Raw genomic sequence first — 18,715 nt, 5'->3', positions numbered from 1 at the left:
AGTCAAGTTCTGCACTGGGTACAGAGGTGTTAAGAGTGGCTAGCAATGACGCTCAGGATTCTCCAAATGTAGCAAGTCTTGTACCATTTACTTCCAGGATCAGGGGTTTAGTGATAGCCCCTTTAAAGCCTTCCTATCAGGGAAGCCCAGCATTCAAATACAGAGATACAGGTTAAAACAAAACTGAAAGAGAAGTCATAAAAACAAGTCTATTCATAGATGCTGTCTATTTATACCATAGGAGATAAGTTGGTTAAAATGTCATTGCCTGATCTGCATTTTCTTTTCCAACAACCTGAAGTTCACTGTTTTTCAAGCATTTAGAAGATTTAAGGTACATTCTAAAGCTCTCCTCTTCATTACAGATCTCACCTTAAGTCTTCAGAGTTAATTATTTTTACAGTACTTACACCTGAGTGCTCAGCAAGTCATCCAGAAGTTGTTTTTCAATACAACAGTGAAGACTTTTACTCACATTAGCAGGTATACACAAGAGAAAGGTTCTAATCTACTCATGTTCTTCCATTCTTGTGACTAGATTCTTCCTTTTCCCCACTTAACAATATAGCACATATGTCAATCAAATAATAAAATAGGAAAAAAAATAGTTTCTAGTATTTAGTTTTGTTCTAGTGGCCACAATGTGATTTCTTCTACTTAAGAATTCGAATTACATAAAGTGCAACACCTAGAATCGCACATTAGTTACAGCCATTCAACTGCTTCTGAGTTATTAGAAAGTACCTGCCCATTTTAAAAACCTATCTTATTGTGGCTTGTAGAAACAACGTGGTTGGCACATTGTTCCACTACAAATCTAATTAACATTCTAAAAAAACAAACCAGCATTGTATTACTTAAAATCATTAAAACCGTACTACATCCCTACTGGGACTAGGTAGCAAGAGGGCAATCCGTAGCTCCAGTACTTGAGCAGTCTGTAGAAGTATATACTGTAACCAGAGCTGATACTTTCTACAGTTAATCTAAGTAAAAATCTATTTTTAAGACGTATGACTTCCTATAAAGAAAGTACTATTTATTTCACTTGCTCTTCAAAATATAAACGATACAAACTCTCACAATGAAGAGGAACAAAGCCGAGTTGCCACAAGACCTATCTTCTAATAAAATAAACACTAACTACCGGCACAAAAGAGAAGTCAGGTGCCGTATCAATACCTGAGCCTGTAAGCGTGTGTTTGTGGGTGCCGGAGCCTGCTCTCAGCGCAGTGCTTTGGTGCAGGACCTGAGCTCTGGGCCGCACGTTGGGAATGTCTGCTTCCACCCCGACCACAGCGAATGTACTGTTCTCAAACGGGGAAAGGAGCCTCCAAGGCCTTTGTATTCCCATCGCCAGATTTAAAACACAGCTCCACGAGGTGTTAAAGTGCGCGCCGGCGGGGTGCAGGCACACCTTTAACAAGCGAGGAGGAAGAGGGTGGCAGAAGAGGCGAGGGACGCGGGGAAGGGCACAGAGCCCTCGCCCGGCGATGCGGGAAGCCCCCCTGCCGCCCCGCGAAGTTGGCCGGGCATCACCCGCCCCACCGCACGCCAGGCGCAGGGAAGAGGCCTCCTGCACCTCGGCCTCCTCCCGCTCCCTCCTCTCCCCTCAGCCCGCCGCCAGATCTATTCTTCTCCGTTCGGCCTCCCCCAGCCTCACGGCGGAAGGAGGAGCGGGGGGGTGACTCCATTACCCTTCCCCCCTCCATTTCCCAGGGATAGCGACAACGGCCCGCTCCCGCCCGACACGGGGCGGAGGAGTCCCCGGGGCTGCCTGCAGGAGCGCTCCCCCTCCCCCTCGCCAGTGTCCCCCCCGCCGCACCGAGGGCCCCCGGTTCCCGCCCCCTCCCCGCGGCGAGGCGCGCGCAGCGGGAGGGGGCAGGGAAGGCGCCGGGCCCCGGGGCCCCGCCCGCTCCGCGACCCCGAGGAGAAGGAGCGGGGAGGGGGTTACACACCTCGCTGTTAAAGGCTTTCACGGCCTCCATGTCGCGGCGGAGGCGGGAGCCGGGCGGCTTCTCCCCGCTGATGGCGGCCGGGCCGGGCCGCGGCCGGGAGGGGGCTAGTCTCGGTCTGTGTGTGCGTGTGCGCCTCGCTCAAGGGCCGCCGGGCCTCCTCGCCATGGCGGGTGGCGCAGGGGGCGGGCGCAGAGGGACCAGGGCCCCGCTCGTTTCCGTCTCCTCCCGGCAGCGCGCGGCCTCCTCGCCCCGCTTCCCGCCCGGCGGCGCCGAGGTCCCCACCCCCGCTCGGCTCCGCTCGGCCGCGCCGGCAGGAGATGGAGGAACAACGCGCAGCGGCTGCGGCGCGGGCGCCAATATGGCGGCCACACGGCGGCTCCTCGCAGCGCAGCTCCGAGAGGAACCGGGAGCGGCGCAGGCGGCTACAGCGCCGCCTGCCGGGCAGCGCCCGCCCGTCCGCCGGGCCGCGCCACCGAGGCGCTGCCGGGATGGCGGCTCGCCCCGCCCGCCGCCCTCCTCCCCTCCCCCGACCCGTTCCTGCGAGCATGCGTGAGGTGAAGGAGTAGGGGAGGGCGGGGTTGAGCGCCGCGATGTTTCGTCATCGGGGGCACATCCAGGAGTTCTCGGGACACCGCTTTTGCTGTTTCCAGCGGAGGGCCGGATCCCCGGAGGGAGGCTACCGTTCACCGCCCCACACCTTGCCCGCAGAGTTGTGGGCCAGGCCCGCCGGGGAAACCGGGAGCAGCGTGCAGGCTTGAAGAAAAGCAACAGGAAAAAGAATCAGCGGGACGTAGAAGGGCAAAAAAATAAATCATAATTAAAAAAATCAGAAACAATTAGCAATGAATGTTATTTATCAAGAGGACAGGAGGAAAAACAACAAAACCGTAAGGCAAATCAACCACAAGTCCCAGTGCACTTACTGCATGAATATTGTAACTTGACGATCTCACACCAAGAAGTCCCCAAATCCAGCACCAGGCGCTGAGGCATTACTGGTTCGTTACACAGGGCATGTTCGCGGGTGAAGTTTCTGACAGGGTGCCCTTCCCTGTGAAGGACAGCTCTATCCGCATCCCCTGCCTCCATGCCAGCCTTGCAGAGCACCCGCCTCTCCCTGAAGCACAAACACCTCACTCAGCTGAGAAATCCCGGCAGCAACAGCTGTATCAAACAGGAGGACTTGCTTCCAGGGCATAGATTTTCATTCCCTCAAACACAAATTCTGCCACGTGACTCACCTTCGTCAGGGAGAGCCTCAAGGAGCTCAGAAGCATTGAGGATGACACCTTAGGTTTGTCTTTAGCTGCTGTTTATCCAGAGCTCAGTTATGTTCTTTCAACTCTACCGACACAGCAGAGCTGTGACAACAGTGAATTAGGCTCCGATCTGAGTTGCATTTCATTATTTTCCAGTCAAGACTCTAGGCCATGCTCTAGATAGACTGTACCCTCCCGCCCTCACAAGCACCCCTCAGACTGGAGCCACAAGGGCTCTTCGCGGACAGTGAATACTTCCACTGTGGGCCAGAGTCAGGGTCTTCCAAACTGAAGCGGGCTCTACTCAACAAACAAGGTAATTTATCAATTAAGATAAGCCCAGCATTTGAGGCGGACCTGGAATCCTAGAGCTCCATTCTTAGAGAAACACAAGAGAGATTATTAAGTCTTGTTACAAACTGAATTGGAAGTTCCCCCCGCCTCCATGCAGTCTTACTGAGAAAAAAAAGCCCATCTCTATCAATGTTGTGGCAGTACCAGGCCACCAAGAAAGTCAGGAGGCTAGAGCAAATGCCCTGTTAGGGAAAGATGAGAGGACTAGGTCTGTTCAGACTGAAAGAAAGATGGTCGTGGGGTATGGAGGGCACCCAGTAGCAGTCAATACCTGCAAAGTAAAATGGCTGAATAAGGCTCCTTAACGTTTTTGATCATTCTCGAACAATTGAATAAGGCTCTTGCACAGAGGTACATAGCAGGAGGTCAAGAGGCAGGGGTCTTAAATTAAAGCAGGGGAGGTTCTGACACAACAAAAGGAAAATGTTTTCCATTGTGAAAGTGGCCAAGCAGTGGAGCAGGCTCCCCAGAGAAGCTGTGCAGTCTCCATCCCTTTCCGAGGTCCCATGGGATAAAGACTTTAGTAACCCACTCAGAGCTCACAGCTGACCTTGCTTTGAGTCAGAGGTTGGGCTGGAGAGCTCCTGAGGTCCCTTCCACACTGAGTAACACTGGTACTGTATGAACTGCATAGCTCCGTGCAACCTTCTGTCAGTCTTCTGCCAGAACTGGCCCTGCTTCACAGGTGATTTAAGAGAAGCACACTATGCTTACCAGGAGGGACAAGGCCTCTGTTCCTCTTTTGTTCTTTCTCTTCCTGTGGAAATTAAGAGTAAATAAAATGTGAAGAGACAACTCTGTTCAAATTATTGTGGAGGCTTTACATGGCATTCATTGTATTACAAGAGTAACTGGTAAAACTATTGGCTTTGTACTCCTGTGGAAAACTTACTGAAATACTGTAGTTACAAACAATCCTCCAGGATGTGGTAGCTTTCCTTTTAGGTGAAATTGAAGCAAGTCTAGTTTTTCTTATTAAAATGGGTAGAATACCACACTGCACAAGAAAAAGCTTCGCAAAAACTATTTTGGAATTGGCCTCGAAGTGACCACAAAACTCCCACGCAGTGGCTTTTCCGGAATATTTATCCCAGAAGCATAAATTATTCCAGTGAAGGAAGGGGAAGGTGAATAAATGAGAAACCGGAGAAGGAGGGGTAGGATTTACACTTAGAGATATATGCACAAAGCCTTGACCTCAAAAGCGCAGAGCCTGAATTTGAAACTAAGTGGTTCCCCTCCTGCCACGTTTAGCCTGTTTGCTGTAGTTCTGTAATAAGCATTTAAACAAATAAATTTACCACTTAAAAAGTTTAGGTAACAAAGCCTTTTAACAACCCTATTGAATTCCAGCAGTAGAAAAAAGCATAGGAGCACAGTGTATCCCTGATCTCATAAGGAACTAGCTATCATCCAAGAATAAGAAATAGGCTACAAAATGAATACTGTAATATGTCTCCGATTATAACTTAGTGTTCTAAATTAAGCAAGCATACAAATGAAGTAATATCAAAACAGCATTAGTGCAGAAACACTGGCTCATTCTGGAGCAAGGCCACCTTGCCCCACGAGACTGTCCAATGACTTGCACTGTTACTCATACCAAAGCTCAGAAGCTTCTCAATGTGTTCTGGAGGAGAGCGAGGGACAGCCTGCCACGCAACACCACCTTTCTGCAGTCCAATGCTCTGCACAACTGCTGAAACTCATACCAGAAACTTCAGTTTTGCAATTAAGATCCCACTTGCTTTCCAACATGTCAATGAATTATACGTGGGATTTGCAATGATGGGGCACACTTCCTGTGTGGATGCGAACATCTAGCTTTGCAATTCTGAGAGAACAGCAAGACTGAATAGATCTTTAACCTGCTATTTAGTGAGGTTTTTTCCATATGAGAAGGTAAAATAGGTATGCCTGCCTTTTTGCTACTTCTGACATGTCCAAATAGATCAAACAAGTGTCATACTGGCAAAAGCCCTCAAGAAATCTTCCATCCAAGTAAGCAGTTCGCCGTTATTTCCTCTCAGCAGAGGAAGCCACATGCAAGTGTCAGGAGGGAGAGCTGGTGTTCTAGTAGGCACAAAGAACAGAGGAAAGCAGATCTGTTATTAGCCACTTGTAGCTTCAGGTAAGAAGATGTCACTAAGTTTTCTTCACAATAACTCTCTCCACACTTTTTTTGAATGCACAGCTACAAGTCACCCTCCATGCATACTGCCAGTCTCTACTCAATTTTTTTAGTGCGTTCTCAAAGAGCTGCTTACATTTTTGACTGAACTTTAGCACATTTCTCTCCTCTGTCCTTCTTCACTAACTTTACCTCACCTTCTTTCATTTGCATTTTCAGTTGCCATTCCTCCTTCACTATAGCCGTTACGAAAGCTTTTAATTTGTAACTAAAAGTACAGAAATAAGTTTTCTATTGAACTTTTCCTGAATTTGTTCCAGACATATGTTCACATAAGGAGCTCTTTTTTTCAAGTAATTACAAATTTCAGAGATTTTAAGAGAAATTTTGAACTCTTGTATTTGTAACAACATGTTGCTCACAATAGCCTGATAATTGGGAACCCCAGTTAGTTTACTATGCAATTCCTTCCAGTCAAGCTTGACTTACTTTGAATATCTTGCTCTTGTCCTAGCACAGTGGTGTCAGACTCTCTCAGCACAACACCACAAAAATTATCTCAAGACTACTTTATTGGAAAGACATGTTCGAAGGTAATTGAAGCTTTAATTTACAGGCCAGCTTCTGCTCTCAGATGCATACTCTGTATGTCTGTATTGTTTTCAAAGGGAACTGCTTTTATCAGGAAAGCAGAAGAAAGAGACTTAGAAATTACCTTCAAGTAACATTTCTCAGACTTCTTTGTAGGAGGTTTGGATTACCTGATGCAAGCGTGCTGGCAATACAAGTCACTACTGTGGCATTTCCAACATTGCCAAAATAAGCTCAGCCAGGAAGCATTTCCTAATGCTTTCTTATTCTGTACAGTGTTCTGAGCTTGAAGTTTGAACTTTGTGCCATCCTGTTTCTGATTATAGTGTGCAATTACAAGGTAGAGTGATCATTGTTTCCTATAGCTGCATAGTCACCATTTAGTTCTGCTCCTGCAAGACCGTTCTTCTAAAATAAAGGTCAGACAATGGTTTTGCAGCAGCAATTATAGCATGCTTATCTCATTTTAGTGTAACAGCAGAGCTACAAGGATAGAATATCCTTATGATCTCAGCTTACAAATACCATAAAAGACATAACAAATGTTTTATAGCCTATTACAACTACAAGCATATCAATTTTTTGCTTAAGGGAAGCTCAGAATGAAAAAAAATTGTAAATAGTTTTTCAGTATATATATATAAAAATACACGCACTGAAATACTCTTGAAGAAATCAATTCCAGTACTAAAAAATAAAACTTTCAAAAATATACTTAATAATTAAAGGAAAATTCAAGGAGGATTCATTGATAAATTTCAGATGTTATAAACAGCGAAAGGCTGCTTATTTGAGGTGGTGCTGTTTGTAGACCCTAGGTTTGCTTGTTGCTCGAAAAGCCTGAAGTGAGAACATTAGAGATGATGGACTGATAATACTTTTCAATTTTAGAAAAAAAAAAAAAAAACAGAAGAAAATGTTTACCAGCTGGCTCGTGTTCCTTTTGACATACAGGCTGACAGCAAGGAGAACAGACCTTGACCAGCAATTTGGATCATTCCTTCACATTGTGTTACTTTCTCCATCCTGCACATACATACGAAAACTCCAACTTACAATGATAAGGCTGCAAAAACAGAGCTCTTTCTCCTAGTCTAAGACAATCTCATTACAGAGCATAACAAAAGTGAGCACAATACACGAAGAGTAATTTCCATCATTCCTCTCTTTACTGTCTCAAGCAAATAATGTAGGAAAATGAGCAATTTTGGTTCAAGCTTTTTTATTTGCTTCAAGCTTAACAAATGAGACCTAGACTAGCACATTCATTATCTTAAAAAAACCCTACATAGACATGGAATAAAAATTTTAGCCAATGCTTAAGATCACTTTTTCTATTAAAAGTAAGAATGCGAAATACAATAAAGAAAAAATCAATAGGCAGATCTCCTCAGCATGGGCCTCTGCCACAGGTATATATGGAACTGGACAAGTTTTTCTGCAGTGGTTGATGCAGACTCACCACATTCATCTGTATTCTGATAGATACCAAAGTCACAATCTGTAGAAGAAATGAAAGAATAGCCAAGGTTTATTTCATACTGATTAAACCTGACTGTCTGCAATGCCTAATCGACTACTGACAAAAAATGGTTGAGGAAGAAAGTCCCCAGAGATGAAGTATGCCCTCTTGTTACATTGACAGTTTTCTCATCATGTTCAGCTGTTAAGCTTGATTTTCCAGTTTCAGAACTTGTTTTCTGGCAAGTTATGACCTCATTACAGTCATACCATTGCACTTTTTTTTTGTCTAAAAAGGTGGAATTCTTATCTCTTCCCATTGCCTTTCAGTTAACAGTAATTCCAGTTAGCAAAGTAAATGATTTCCTTTCCCTTATTTCCTCCGTTAGATCTTGGACAGTGAGGCTCAGCTCATTAGCAATTCACACAGCAATAGGAGAGCACCAGAAGTTCATGGTGGCACAGACTACAACAGGAAAATCTGTTTTCTTCCCAAAAACATGCTTGTGCTTTACAAAAGAACAAGTCAGTCTGAATGAAAGCCTTGCACTGGAAAAGTAAAATGGAAACAAGCAGAACAGAGATGATTACGTGTACACACACAAGCCGTTGGCCAGCATAAAAGTCCAAGGAATTTTAAATAGCCACCACCTTACTGGGGTGATAAGGAAAATCCTGGAAAAAAAAAAAATCACTGTCTACTCACAACTTTTGCAAAAGAAACTTATGTAGCTATGCTTTCTTTATCCTTTTATAGTCCCATTCCAGTGTGTTTACTGAAAACACATACTAGAATGACAATATTTGCTCTTAACACTATTAACTGTGTTTTGAAATAGTGTATGTTCCTGGCATGGCAGTTAGCTTTTTGTGTCAACACTCAGATTTCTCTCCAGATGCCCTAATAAAAATGACTTAATTCAATTAAAGCATATGTGGTCGGGATAAAACAAGCCGAAAAAATGGGACCCCTTGAGTGTAACACTCAAATTCTGCATGAGGAAAGTATCATCCTTCTTGAATGTTATTAGACAACACTATCAGTATGCTTCAAGCAAGGCATGAGCACATGTTTATAGTTTTCACCATTAGTTAGACCATCTGTAAGATGGTTAGGTCAGAACTGAACTGAAGAGTGTCAGCAAATCCCCTTCTTCCTCCTCCAAGAATAAGACTTACCTGTCCAAGCTCACAAAGACAATACAAACATTTAATAAAGAGAATTGCACAGCAGATATTTTTAAAAAAATCACAGGGTATGCAGGTCAACTAAGTATCCTCCTTTTTTGAAAGTGTAGGCAGAAGAGAGTAAGCAGAATCCCTATGTAGCAAGAGATGATAGTGTGGCACAAATGGAGCTTGACGGGAAGAAATACAGACACCTCCAGTGTGTGCAGAATCCTTTGTCCACCGAAGTCAAGTGGTTAATAATGTCTAGAAATGCCTCTTAATCCTTCACCTATCCAAAAGATGCAAGAGACCACAGACACACCCTCCTTACAAATCGTTGTTATCTCTTGGCCAATAACCAGCGCGAGACAGTAACTAACAAAAATTATTTGTAAACTCCATCCAGGAAGGGAAATGCTGCCACTTGAGTATAGTTACTTTTAACACCCTGAACCTGATGCTTATTTGACTCTCATTAACTACGTGTATATATGTGTCAATATAGTTATAGCTTTTTATTATGAAGGATAATGAGAAACTGGGCAAACTACAAGTACTGTGTGGTTCTGCAAAACATCACCTGAAGTGTAGCACGGGCAGTGCTCAGTCAGAGCTACTAAACTCAGATGGGTTGAGCTGACACACACAGTTACTCAGGTGTGCCAGAACTGCACTGCCCAAATTCTTGCAGCCACAGGGGGGAATTAGCTCCTTCCATGCATCCAAACTACTCATCTCTCCAGATGCAGATCCCTGGATTCCGAATTCAGCTCAGAAGGATGACAGACTTGGGAGCTGGCTGGCTCAGGTCCAGCAGAGCTTAGCACTAACAGTCCCTAGTGCATCTGTAAATTTGTCAAGCATGAAAGCAAGAAGATGCCTTCTAGATCTGAGTGGTTCCCAAAACAGTCTAGTTAAACCAGCATGATACTTTAGTTCATTTCCTTCTCTGGCTCAGTGGAAGCTCTGATCTCAGACCAGGGGAGAAGCTGTTACCAGAAAATATGTGTAAAGTATTCTGTGAAGTTCAGGGAAGTTTTTATTCTTTAGTTTTAAAGCCAAAATAAGGGAGCAACCTTATTTTTGTTGATACATTGAAACAGGTACAAAGTTGCATTTTCCCATGCTAATCTATCTATCACTTGGAGGAAAAACCCCTCCAATATAGCTTAATACATAACTCATTTTGAGAGCAACTCACTTTAAGAAACAAAAAAACCCAAACTTACGCAATTGCTACAGTTTCCTAGTCTGAGATTCAGCTTGCTCAAGCTGTACAGAAACCACCATTCTGGTTAACACTGACAACAACCCTTTTGTGAACATTAAACCCAGGACTGCATAAAACAGTATTGGGAACAGCACATTGGCTGCTGGTACCTGAACTAGTGGAATCAGGTACATCGCTGAGGACAGAGAGCAAAAGTTCATGCTGCCCTCTGTAGGAACACTGATACCTACTTCACAATATAGTCTGAACCACTTCATTTGCTTTAGCTTTGGTACAGGACAACTTCTAATCCACCTAGCCTTTTTAAGTAAATACCTTTTGCTAACAAGGTGTGCTTTGTCATGCTTGATATTCCTAAGTACACTCCACCTTCAACTCTCAGGCTCTTAAAACTTAGACTTCTTAGGGGCATTTGTAGCCTTAATGTAAGATAATGAGAGGTATATGGCCTATATAGCCTTTGAATTCCATATAAAACTACAGATGCACAGGTGAAAAATATTACTGCTACAAGGATGTAAACAGAAATTTTATTGGTCTTGGTCTTATCAAATAACAGGTAGACCTTACATTGGTCAGAACTTAGGGAATAAGGTATTTAAAAGCTCTTTGTCAGCTTTTTTAAGACTTTGTAACTGTAAGATCTGGACTGTAGACTCTCAAAAGTTTTTGAAAAACAGCACAGCAGAAATAGTCTTCTTGAGCTTGATGTGTTTTATAATGATCACTTTCTTTAAGGGCTAGCCTTAAGGAACTAGCACTGGTATACTCTTCGTGTCTTAACTGAAAGATTTTGCCTAGGTAGCAGTACTGCCACAGGAACATGAACATTCAAGAACATTTTGTATCATCAGATCTGTTCTTGATGTGAAAGCATTAGTCAAAGAATTGCTGTCATTAAGCAGAGACGGAGCTAGCCCAAATCACTCAGAAGTTGCTAAATCACAGAATCATTTTGGTTGGAAAGGACCTTTAAGATCATCAAGTCCAACCGTTAACCCAGCACTGCCAAGTCCGCCATTAAACCATGTCCCTAAGCACCACATCTACACGTCTTTTAAATGCCTCCAGGGATGGTGACTCCACCACTTTTCTGGGCAGCCTGTTCCAATGCTTGATAACCCTTTTGGTGAAGAATTTTTCCTAATATCCAATCTAAACCTCCCCTGGCACAACTTGAGGCCATTTCCTCTCATCCTAACACTTGCTACCTGGGAGAAGAGACCAACACCCGCCTCACTACAACCTCCTTTCACATAGTTGTAGAGAACGATAATGTCTCCCCACAGCCTCCTTTTCTCCTGTCTAAACAACCTCAGTTCCCTCAGCCACTCCTCATAATGCTTAGGCTCCAGACCCTCCACCACCTTTTTTGCCCTTCTTTGGACTGGCTCCAGCACCTCAATGTCATTCTTGTAGTGAGGGGCCCAAAACTGAACACAGTATTCGAGGTGCAGCCTCAGCAGTGCCAAGTACAGGGGGACGATCACTTCCCTAGTCCTGCTGGCCCCACTATGTCTGATACAAGCCAGGATGCTGTTGGCCTTCTTGGCCACCTGGGCACACTGCTGGCTCATATACAGCCAGCCATTGACCAACACCCCCAAGTCCTTTTCTGCCAGGCAGCTTTCCAGCCACTCTTCCCCAAGCCTATAGCGTTGCATGGGGTTGTTGTGACCCAAGTGCAGGACCCGACGCTTAGCCTTGTAGAACCTCATACAACTGGCCTCGGTACATCGATCCAGCCTGTGCAGATCCCTCTGCAGAGCCTTCCTACCCTCAAGCAGATCAACACTCCCGCCCAACTTGGTGTCGTCTGTGAACTTACTGAGGGTGCACTCGATCCCCTCGTCCAGATCATTGATAAAGATATTAAAGAGAACTGGCCCCAGTACTGAGCCCTGGGGAACATCACTTGTGACCTACCACCAACTGGATTTAACTCCATTCACCACAACTCTCTGGGCCTAGCCATCCAGCCATTTTTTTTGCCCAGCAAAGCGTATGCCCATCCAAGCCATGAGCAGTCAGTTTCTCCAGGAGAATGCTGTGCTTCTGAATGATGCATTCAGAAGCATAGTAGGGCACAGCAGAGGCAAGGTTAAGGTTTAGATATACTCATGGAGCTTTTCAGCCTAACAGCAAAGCAATGCTACAGTAATGCTTTAAAGACATGCCTCCCCAAATTCCCCCCCAGAAAAACACGTAAAAAGGAAAAGAAAGCTTCTCTCTCCAGACCAGAGCCCAGCCACTGGTGGAATGAACTGTTATGAGCCAGGTGATCCTTCTCAGTCTTATGCTTACTTTGCAAAATTCACAAACCAAGATTATACCATTTGAAAACTCTTATACAATGAGAAATATGGTATGTGCCCTACTGGCCAAAAACCTGCGTTCACTCATGACCAAATTCAGCATTTCAGCTTCATATGCATCTATTCGGGTATAATTAAACTGGCAAGAAGCTAACCTACAATCTGCAAAAGTATCAATCTCTTGAATGTCTGATCTAAAACCCATCTGGTGGTGGTACAGAGATAAGTGAAATGCAAAAAGTTGACAAACAGCATAAGTAATTAAAAAAACCCATAATGTATTAATGACTTTTGCCCGAATTTCACACACACACACAGAATGTTAGGGATTGGAAGGGACCTCGAAAGATCATCTAGTCCACTAAAATAATGTTTTCAAATGCAATCTTGCCTTGTTTTTGCTGTACTAAAATCCATATACAGAGAAGTACTAAGACTTATTCTTATGTCCTTCAGATAAGAGATGCTGTGAGAGTTGCTTCTGAGAAGTTTCCTGAGCCTCAGTTTTCCTAGCATGTGGACATTGTTTACTAAATGCATTACAGCAGCATCCCCAAAGGAAAATTTGCACCAGCAGTTGCCACCTCACAGGTTAAATAGCTTACAAAGCCCTAGACTCCTGGTACCAGGCTGTTTTTGGGCCACGGCCCTTAGTACCTTCTCAACTTTGTGTCATGCTTTTTTACCATCAAAACTTTTTTCCAAAAGCCTCATGAAGGAGACACAGTTCTGTGGCACTTGATCAAGATGTTGTGAGCTCTCAGTAAGCCAGCACAGCAGATAACTCAGCCCACACCCGGCCTTGGACATCCGGCTGCAAACCGAGTGCTGAGTAACTGATTTAAAAGTGGTTTTAAAAGTGAAAAAGCTGCTGGTAAAAGGCATTATTGTGTTTTACCTCCGGGCTTAGAGCCCTGCAGGCTTTCTTTTTTTTTTTTTTTGTGAGGCACTAGAAGTCAGTCCCAGATCTCCATGTCTCGCCCTACAGCCCTGAGAGCAAGCTCAGCACCTGTGTCCCCGAAAGCAGCAAGCGTCAGGCCGTCCCATTGCTCATCGTTCAGGACGGTGCTTACGGTGGGCTGCCTAACCCGGCCCTTTCCCTTGGAGACACGGCGTTATTGCACGCCGTCCTCAGAGAGGAGCAGCCCCCTGCCCAGCCTCAGAGGTGACAGCTGCGCTTCGCTCCTGCGAGCCCCGGGGAGGCCGCCCGCCCCGGACCCGGACCCGGACCCGAACCCGCACTCGGCTCCTCTCCGGCGCGGCGCAATGGCGCCACCTGGTGGCGGCGCGGGGGAGCCGGGCGCGGGGGAGCCGGGCGCGGGGGAGCCGGGCGCGGGGGAGCCGGGCGCGGGGGAGCCGGGCGCGGGGGAGCCGGGCGCGACGAAACGGAGAAGAGCACGGCCCCGGGCAGCGAGCTTCTTCACACGTCTTTGTTTTGGAGGGAAATGCGGTTCCCTGCCTCTCCGCATCCCTGCCCCGGTATTTCTTCTTTCCCTGCCCAAATAAACCCTTCCACACCCCCCCCCCCCCCCGCCACACACCACTCTGAGGGCAATTCTGCCTGCAGTCACGAGCCAGCAGCTCCCCACAACGCTTGCCCAAAGTACTTTGCTATAAAAACCTGGAAGACTGTACCTTCCTTCTTGCCCGCAGTTGTCTGCCCTTCACTCTCGACTTTCCCAAAGATCAGTACACCCTCTCCAATAGCACAGCTTTAACAACGCAGCTGAAAAGAGGTGGTTAGTTCAACATTAGCAGGCCGGCTAAGCATGTTTTTTTTTTCAGAAAGCCCTTCTATCTCCCCCTTCCATTTTCCACAGGTGGAAGTGATTTAAAAGAAAACAATCACCATTCCACTAAAGATCTAGACTAATAAAAGATTGCCTTTAGTTGTATACTGCTACGTTGTGCTACCTACATATGCCACTTCAAAACAAGAGCCAGATTATTAGCAAGAGATTTGCACTTCAGCTACAGTTTTTACTTTTTTTTGTTTTAAATTCAGTTTAGGTATTCCAACGCAGCTGAAGTCTGTATGCATTTGCTTTGGCTTAATAAGATTACAACCCAGTGTGCTTTGCATGCTGAGGACCAGAACTTCTCAACTCAGCTTTTGTCCATCAATCACTGTGTCTGTACAGAGCTCTGCTGAAATAAATGCAAGTCACCTGCTAGAGATGTCCTGCTTTATCTCCTCCTAGTTATTTATGGAGAAATGATACTGTTGTGGTTTAACCCCAGCCAGCAACTAAGCAGCACTCAGCACCTCGCTCACTCCCCCTGGTTGGGATGGGGGAGAGAATTAGAAGGGTAAAAGTGAGAAAACTCATGGGTTGTGATAAAGACAGTTTAACAAGTAAAGCAAAAGCCGTGCACACAAGCAAAGCAAGGAATTCATTCATTACTTCCCATGGGCAGGCAGGTGTTCAGCCATCTCCAGGACAGCAGGGCTCCATCACATGTGAAGGTTACTTGGGAAGACAGACGCCATCACTTTGAACATCCCCCCATTCCTTCTTCTTCCCCCAGCTTTATATGCTGGGCATGACGTCATATGGTGTAGAATATCCCTTTGGTCAGTTGGGGTCAGCTGTCCCAGCAGTGTCCCCTCCCAGCTTTTTGTGCACCCCCAGCCTGCTCACTGGTGGGGTGGTGTGAGAAGAAAAAAGGCCTTGACTCTGTGTCAGCACTGCTCAGCAGTAAGGAAAAAGTCCCTATGTTATCAACACTGTTTTCAGCACAAATCCAAAACACAGCGCCATACCAACTAGTATGAAGAAAATCAACTCTACCCCAGCCAAAACCAGCACAGATACAAAGTGTAAGTAGATACAAAATGGGAACCTAACAGTCCATTAGTGCCTTTATAAACCCATTCTCTTTCTTAATTTTAATGCTTTGGTTTCCTCCTCTAATTTTTCTCACATTCTGAGCAATCTGGTTCAGTCACAGGCTACTTAAGGACTAGGATAATAGCTGTTTCTCACTCAGCATACAGAGACATAACTCCAGTCTTAATTTTGGCCTCTCAAGGCTCCTAGTTGTTAGCACTGGTGAATTTTCAGGCTTCTCTATACAACGCTGAACCCCCTGATTTAGAATCACGTAGGGTTGAACATGAATATAGGGTTGAATATAATGTAACCAGGCTGAGGCTATACATGAATAAAGTTCGCAATAACCATAGGCATAAGGTTTGTCAGCTGTAGCACCTGTATTTGCTTAATAAGGTCTGACAATCCTGTAATTAAAGCACTAATTCTAATAAAGGGAATACAGGCACTAGTCATTTCTGCCTGATGGTATCTCATGGCCATGTGGCAAACAATGACCTGAGTACAACAACAAAAAAACCCCAAACCTCAAGTTCTGTGTATGTTAGAAACCCAACAAGTTTTAGTTGGTGCTAGAAAACTGGCAACAGTAATGAAAACAACCAGAGGAGAATCATTTATAACAAATGCTATGGTAGACAACCATAAAAAGGAAACAAGCCTATGCTACTGTCCAAAAATACTCCTAAATTAATTAAATTCACAGTTGCATATTTATCAACTAGTAAAAAGGTAACATATGGCAATCAGATCTGCTAGGCATGCTGTAGTAATTATCACTTACAGGTACTATCAAGGTGATTTCTGAATCTTTAATTGAATAAACTTTTGAAAAAGAAAAGGAAGTATAATATATCTCTAACTCAACTTGCTTTTCTTATTCTAGAATGCTCTCTGGACAAAAAATATCAAAGAAAAATCATTTAATAGAAAATTTAGTCCTAATAAGTCAGTACAGTAACTCATCTCAAACCTAATATCAAATTGTCTGCTTGATTTCATGGACCTGAGCAATCCTCTGAAGTTTTACGTAAAGGAACAAAGTGGCATTGTCCAGGATCAGACGCTGCATGACTGTAACTGGTGTTGACAATTCCCCAGGACATCTCTTCAAATCTATTTGAGAAAAGATTGACTGGACTTGGAACACAAGGAATCAGTCACGGGCAAAGCTAAATTTCATGCTTCTGTTGCTAGCAAGACTACAACAAGCAATGACTGTTCCTCTAATAAGGAAGGTACAATAAACGCTATTGTACACAGTTTCTTTATCACAAGTTAGATGTAGCCCTTAAAATTTTGGCAAGTTGCCAGTGCAATCCTTCACACACAGTTTACCCACCAAGAAATTAGGAGTGAGTTTTCATCTGCTGTGACTTATTACGTATTGTTCTTTCTGTAATACCTGAACTCGATGTGGACTTTCAGATTTGAAGGAGACCTGGGGGAGGATGGAAAGCAGAAAATGCTACAGTAGAAGAACAACTTCAGAAAACTGGTCAATACAGGTTAGACTGTAACTAAAAACAAACCAAACCTATACAAAACCATAGTATTCAGATCACTAATTCTGCATCATTTCCCTCCAGAGACCACTTCTTTGTAAACTTTACTGCACCAAGTAAGGGAATAAAGATGGCTTGCATTCATTTTACAATTATTATTAACATGGCTGAATTGCATAATCTTGAAAGAGTCCTGCACATTTATTTTAAGCATCATTACTAGCTATACAGTTCCTCTTCCGAAACATGACTTTCAAAACCACAATGTAACACCTTACATTTCCAGGCTAGCAAAAGCCCTAATTGCACTTCAAACTATACTGTTAATGCTAGGTTTTTAGTTTGGTTTTGAGGAGAAGTGAAGTAGAACATCAGTTTTTCCATGGAGGTATATATGATAATTACACAGGGAAAGAAAAGAGATGGATTTAATCTGTTCATATGCAAGGAACATAATGAAGAGCTCAGTTTCCTGCTCAAAAAGCCTGACTTAAAATTGAGGTACACAGTAAACAGTACTTCAAGAAAAAATCATTGTTGTTTTAACAAAAGCCTTAATTCAAAGCTACACCTAAGATGTTAAGAACAGGCTACAGGATGATCACTGTGTTCCTGCTAGGTATCTGTTTTTTCCTATTCTCTTCTCTAGCAGTTAGCTAAAAAGGCTTTCTTTCGCTTACCTAAAAGAAAAGTCTCTCCTGGAATAAGAAAGATGATTAATACCAGTACTAGCAGATGAACACCACTCTGCAAAGAGTGATATTTATTCTGTCACACAGCATTTCCCTCTGCCATGAACACAGCAACCATCTTTTTCGTACCATGAAGTATGGGAAACCAGGGGAGGGTGCTCTGGTTGATCCAGAACAGAGGAGCTCTAGTGCCCTGGTTCTTCAGAGGTAGACACCAGAAAAATTACAACATAGCCACATAATCATAAATATAGCTTACATTAAAAAGAAAAGTAACATGTAGAAAAGCTCTCCTGGAACTGTTTTTCTATTCAAATGCTTCGATTTTGATACCTGTAGTAAGGGATTATTTTTCCTGTCCTTTTGAATACAGCTTCACATATATCTTTCTCCTTCCAGTCTGTCACAGTGGTACAAGAGCTTCTTTAGTAGAAAAAAAAATAAGGAAAGGGAGTGAATCACAGCTTCCCTAACCACAAGAAACAAAAGAGGAGCTTGCACTCTGAGTTCCCATGAGGAAAAAAATCCTTTCTTTTTGCACTCTACATAATTTATGTACACAGCAGTGTCTACGGAAAGCAAAAGTTTGTGTCCTGCTATTTCTCAGAAGAGAACTAAAAAAACCTACCTGGGTTACCACCTTGACACCCAGAGCCAAGGAAGCACTTTCCTCACCTCGGGCACATGGATGACTAGCAGCACCTGAGATACTTTAATCACTTCAGTAGTGTCAGTCAGCCACCTCATTTACTCATGAGCATGGACAGACTTAACTCAGCAGAAATAATTCCACCCCGATTATTTGTCCCAGCCTTAGGGAAAGTATTACTGAGACACAAATAAGCATCTTCTGTCCTAATAGTGTGTAACACTGCATATTAAGTGCTGGTTGACCTTAGTAGGCCAGGCTGTCAGTTACAGCTCTTGGAGACTGGCTTTACACCAAGTTCAGTTTTCCCTGCCCTGGGGTAGCAACCACTGGGAGAGGATAAAGAGCAGAATTAGGTTGCTTTTCCATTTCAGTTCCACTTGTATTCTTGAACACCATTGGATAGTAAACTAAAAAAGTGCAATATAAATTCTGTAGCAGTGGTAGAGGTCATACTAAAAATATTAGGGCTTTAAAAGTTCTTTAAAATTGAAGTACTTTGAACATATTCATGCAGGAATATTACAGCAATGAAAATTACAACTCTTTTTTCATCATAACTAAA

General features: G+C 44.0%; 1 protein-coding gene across 5 annotated transcripts in view; it reads right to left on the bottom strand.

Annotated features, from left to right (window-relative positions):
* Positions 1-2,332, bottom strand: part of SCAF8 (SR-related CTD associated factor 8) — a 104,735-nt gene extending 102,403 nt beyond the window's left edge. For 4 of the 5 annotated variants that reach the window (XR_011048617.1, XM_068405984.1, XM_068405974.1 and 1 more), the window contains exon 1: positions 1,959-2,332. Coding sequence is in view for 3 of the 5 variants with exons in the window: in XM_068405984.1 (XP_068262085.1) it covers positions 1,959-1,988 (30 nt within the window). In the remaining 2 variants the exon portion in view is untranslated. Of the gene's footprint in view, positions 1-1,182; positions 1,273-1,958 lie in introns of those variants that run through there. The other variant, XM_068406006.1, reaches the window with a different exon arrangement.
* Between the last annotated feature and the right edge of the window lie 16,383 nt (positions 2,333-18,715).

The sequence above is a fragment of the Nyctibius grandis genome, chromosome 1 (genome assembly GCF_013368605.1).
Source record: "Nyctibius grandis isolate bNycGra1 chromosome 1, bNycGra1.pri, whole genome shotgun sequence".
In the NCBI taxonomy this organism is placed as follows: domain Eukaryota; kingdom Metazoa; phylum Chordata; class Aves; order Nyctibiiformes; family Nyctibiidae; genus Nyctibius; species Nyctibius grandis.
The sequence above is the reverse complement of the archived record's forward strand: the minus strand, read 5'-3'. Positions and strand labels throughout refer to the sequence as shown.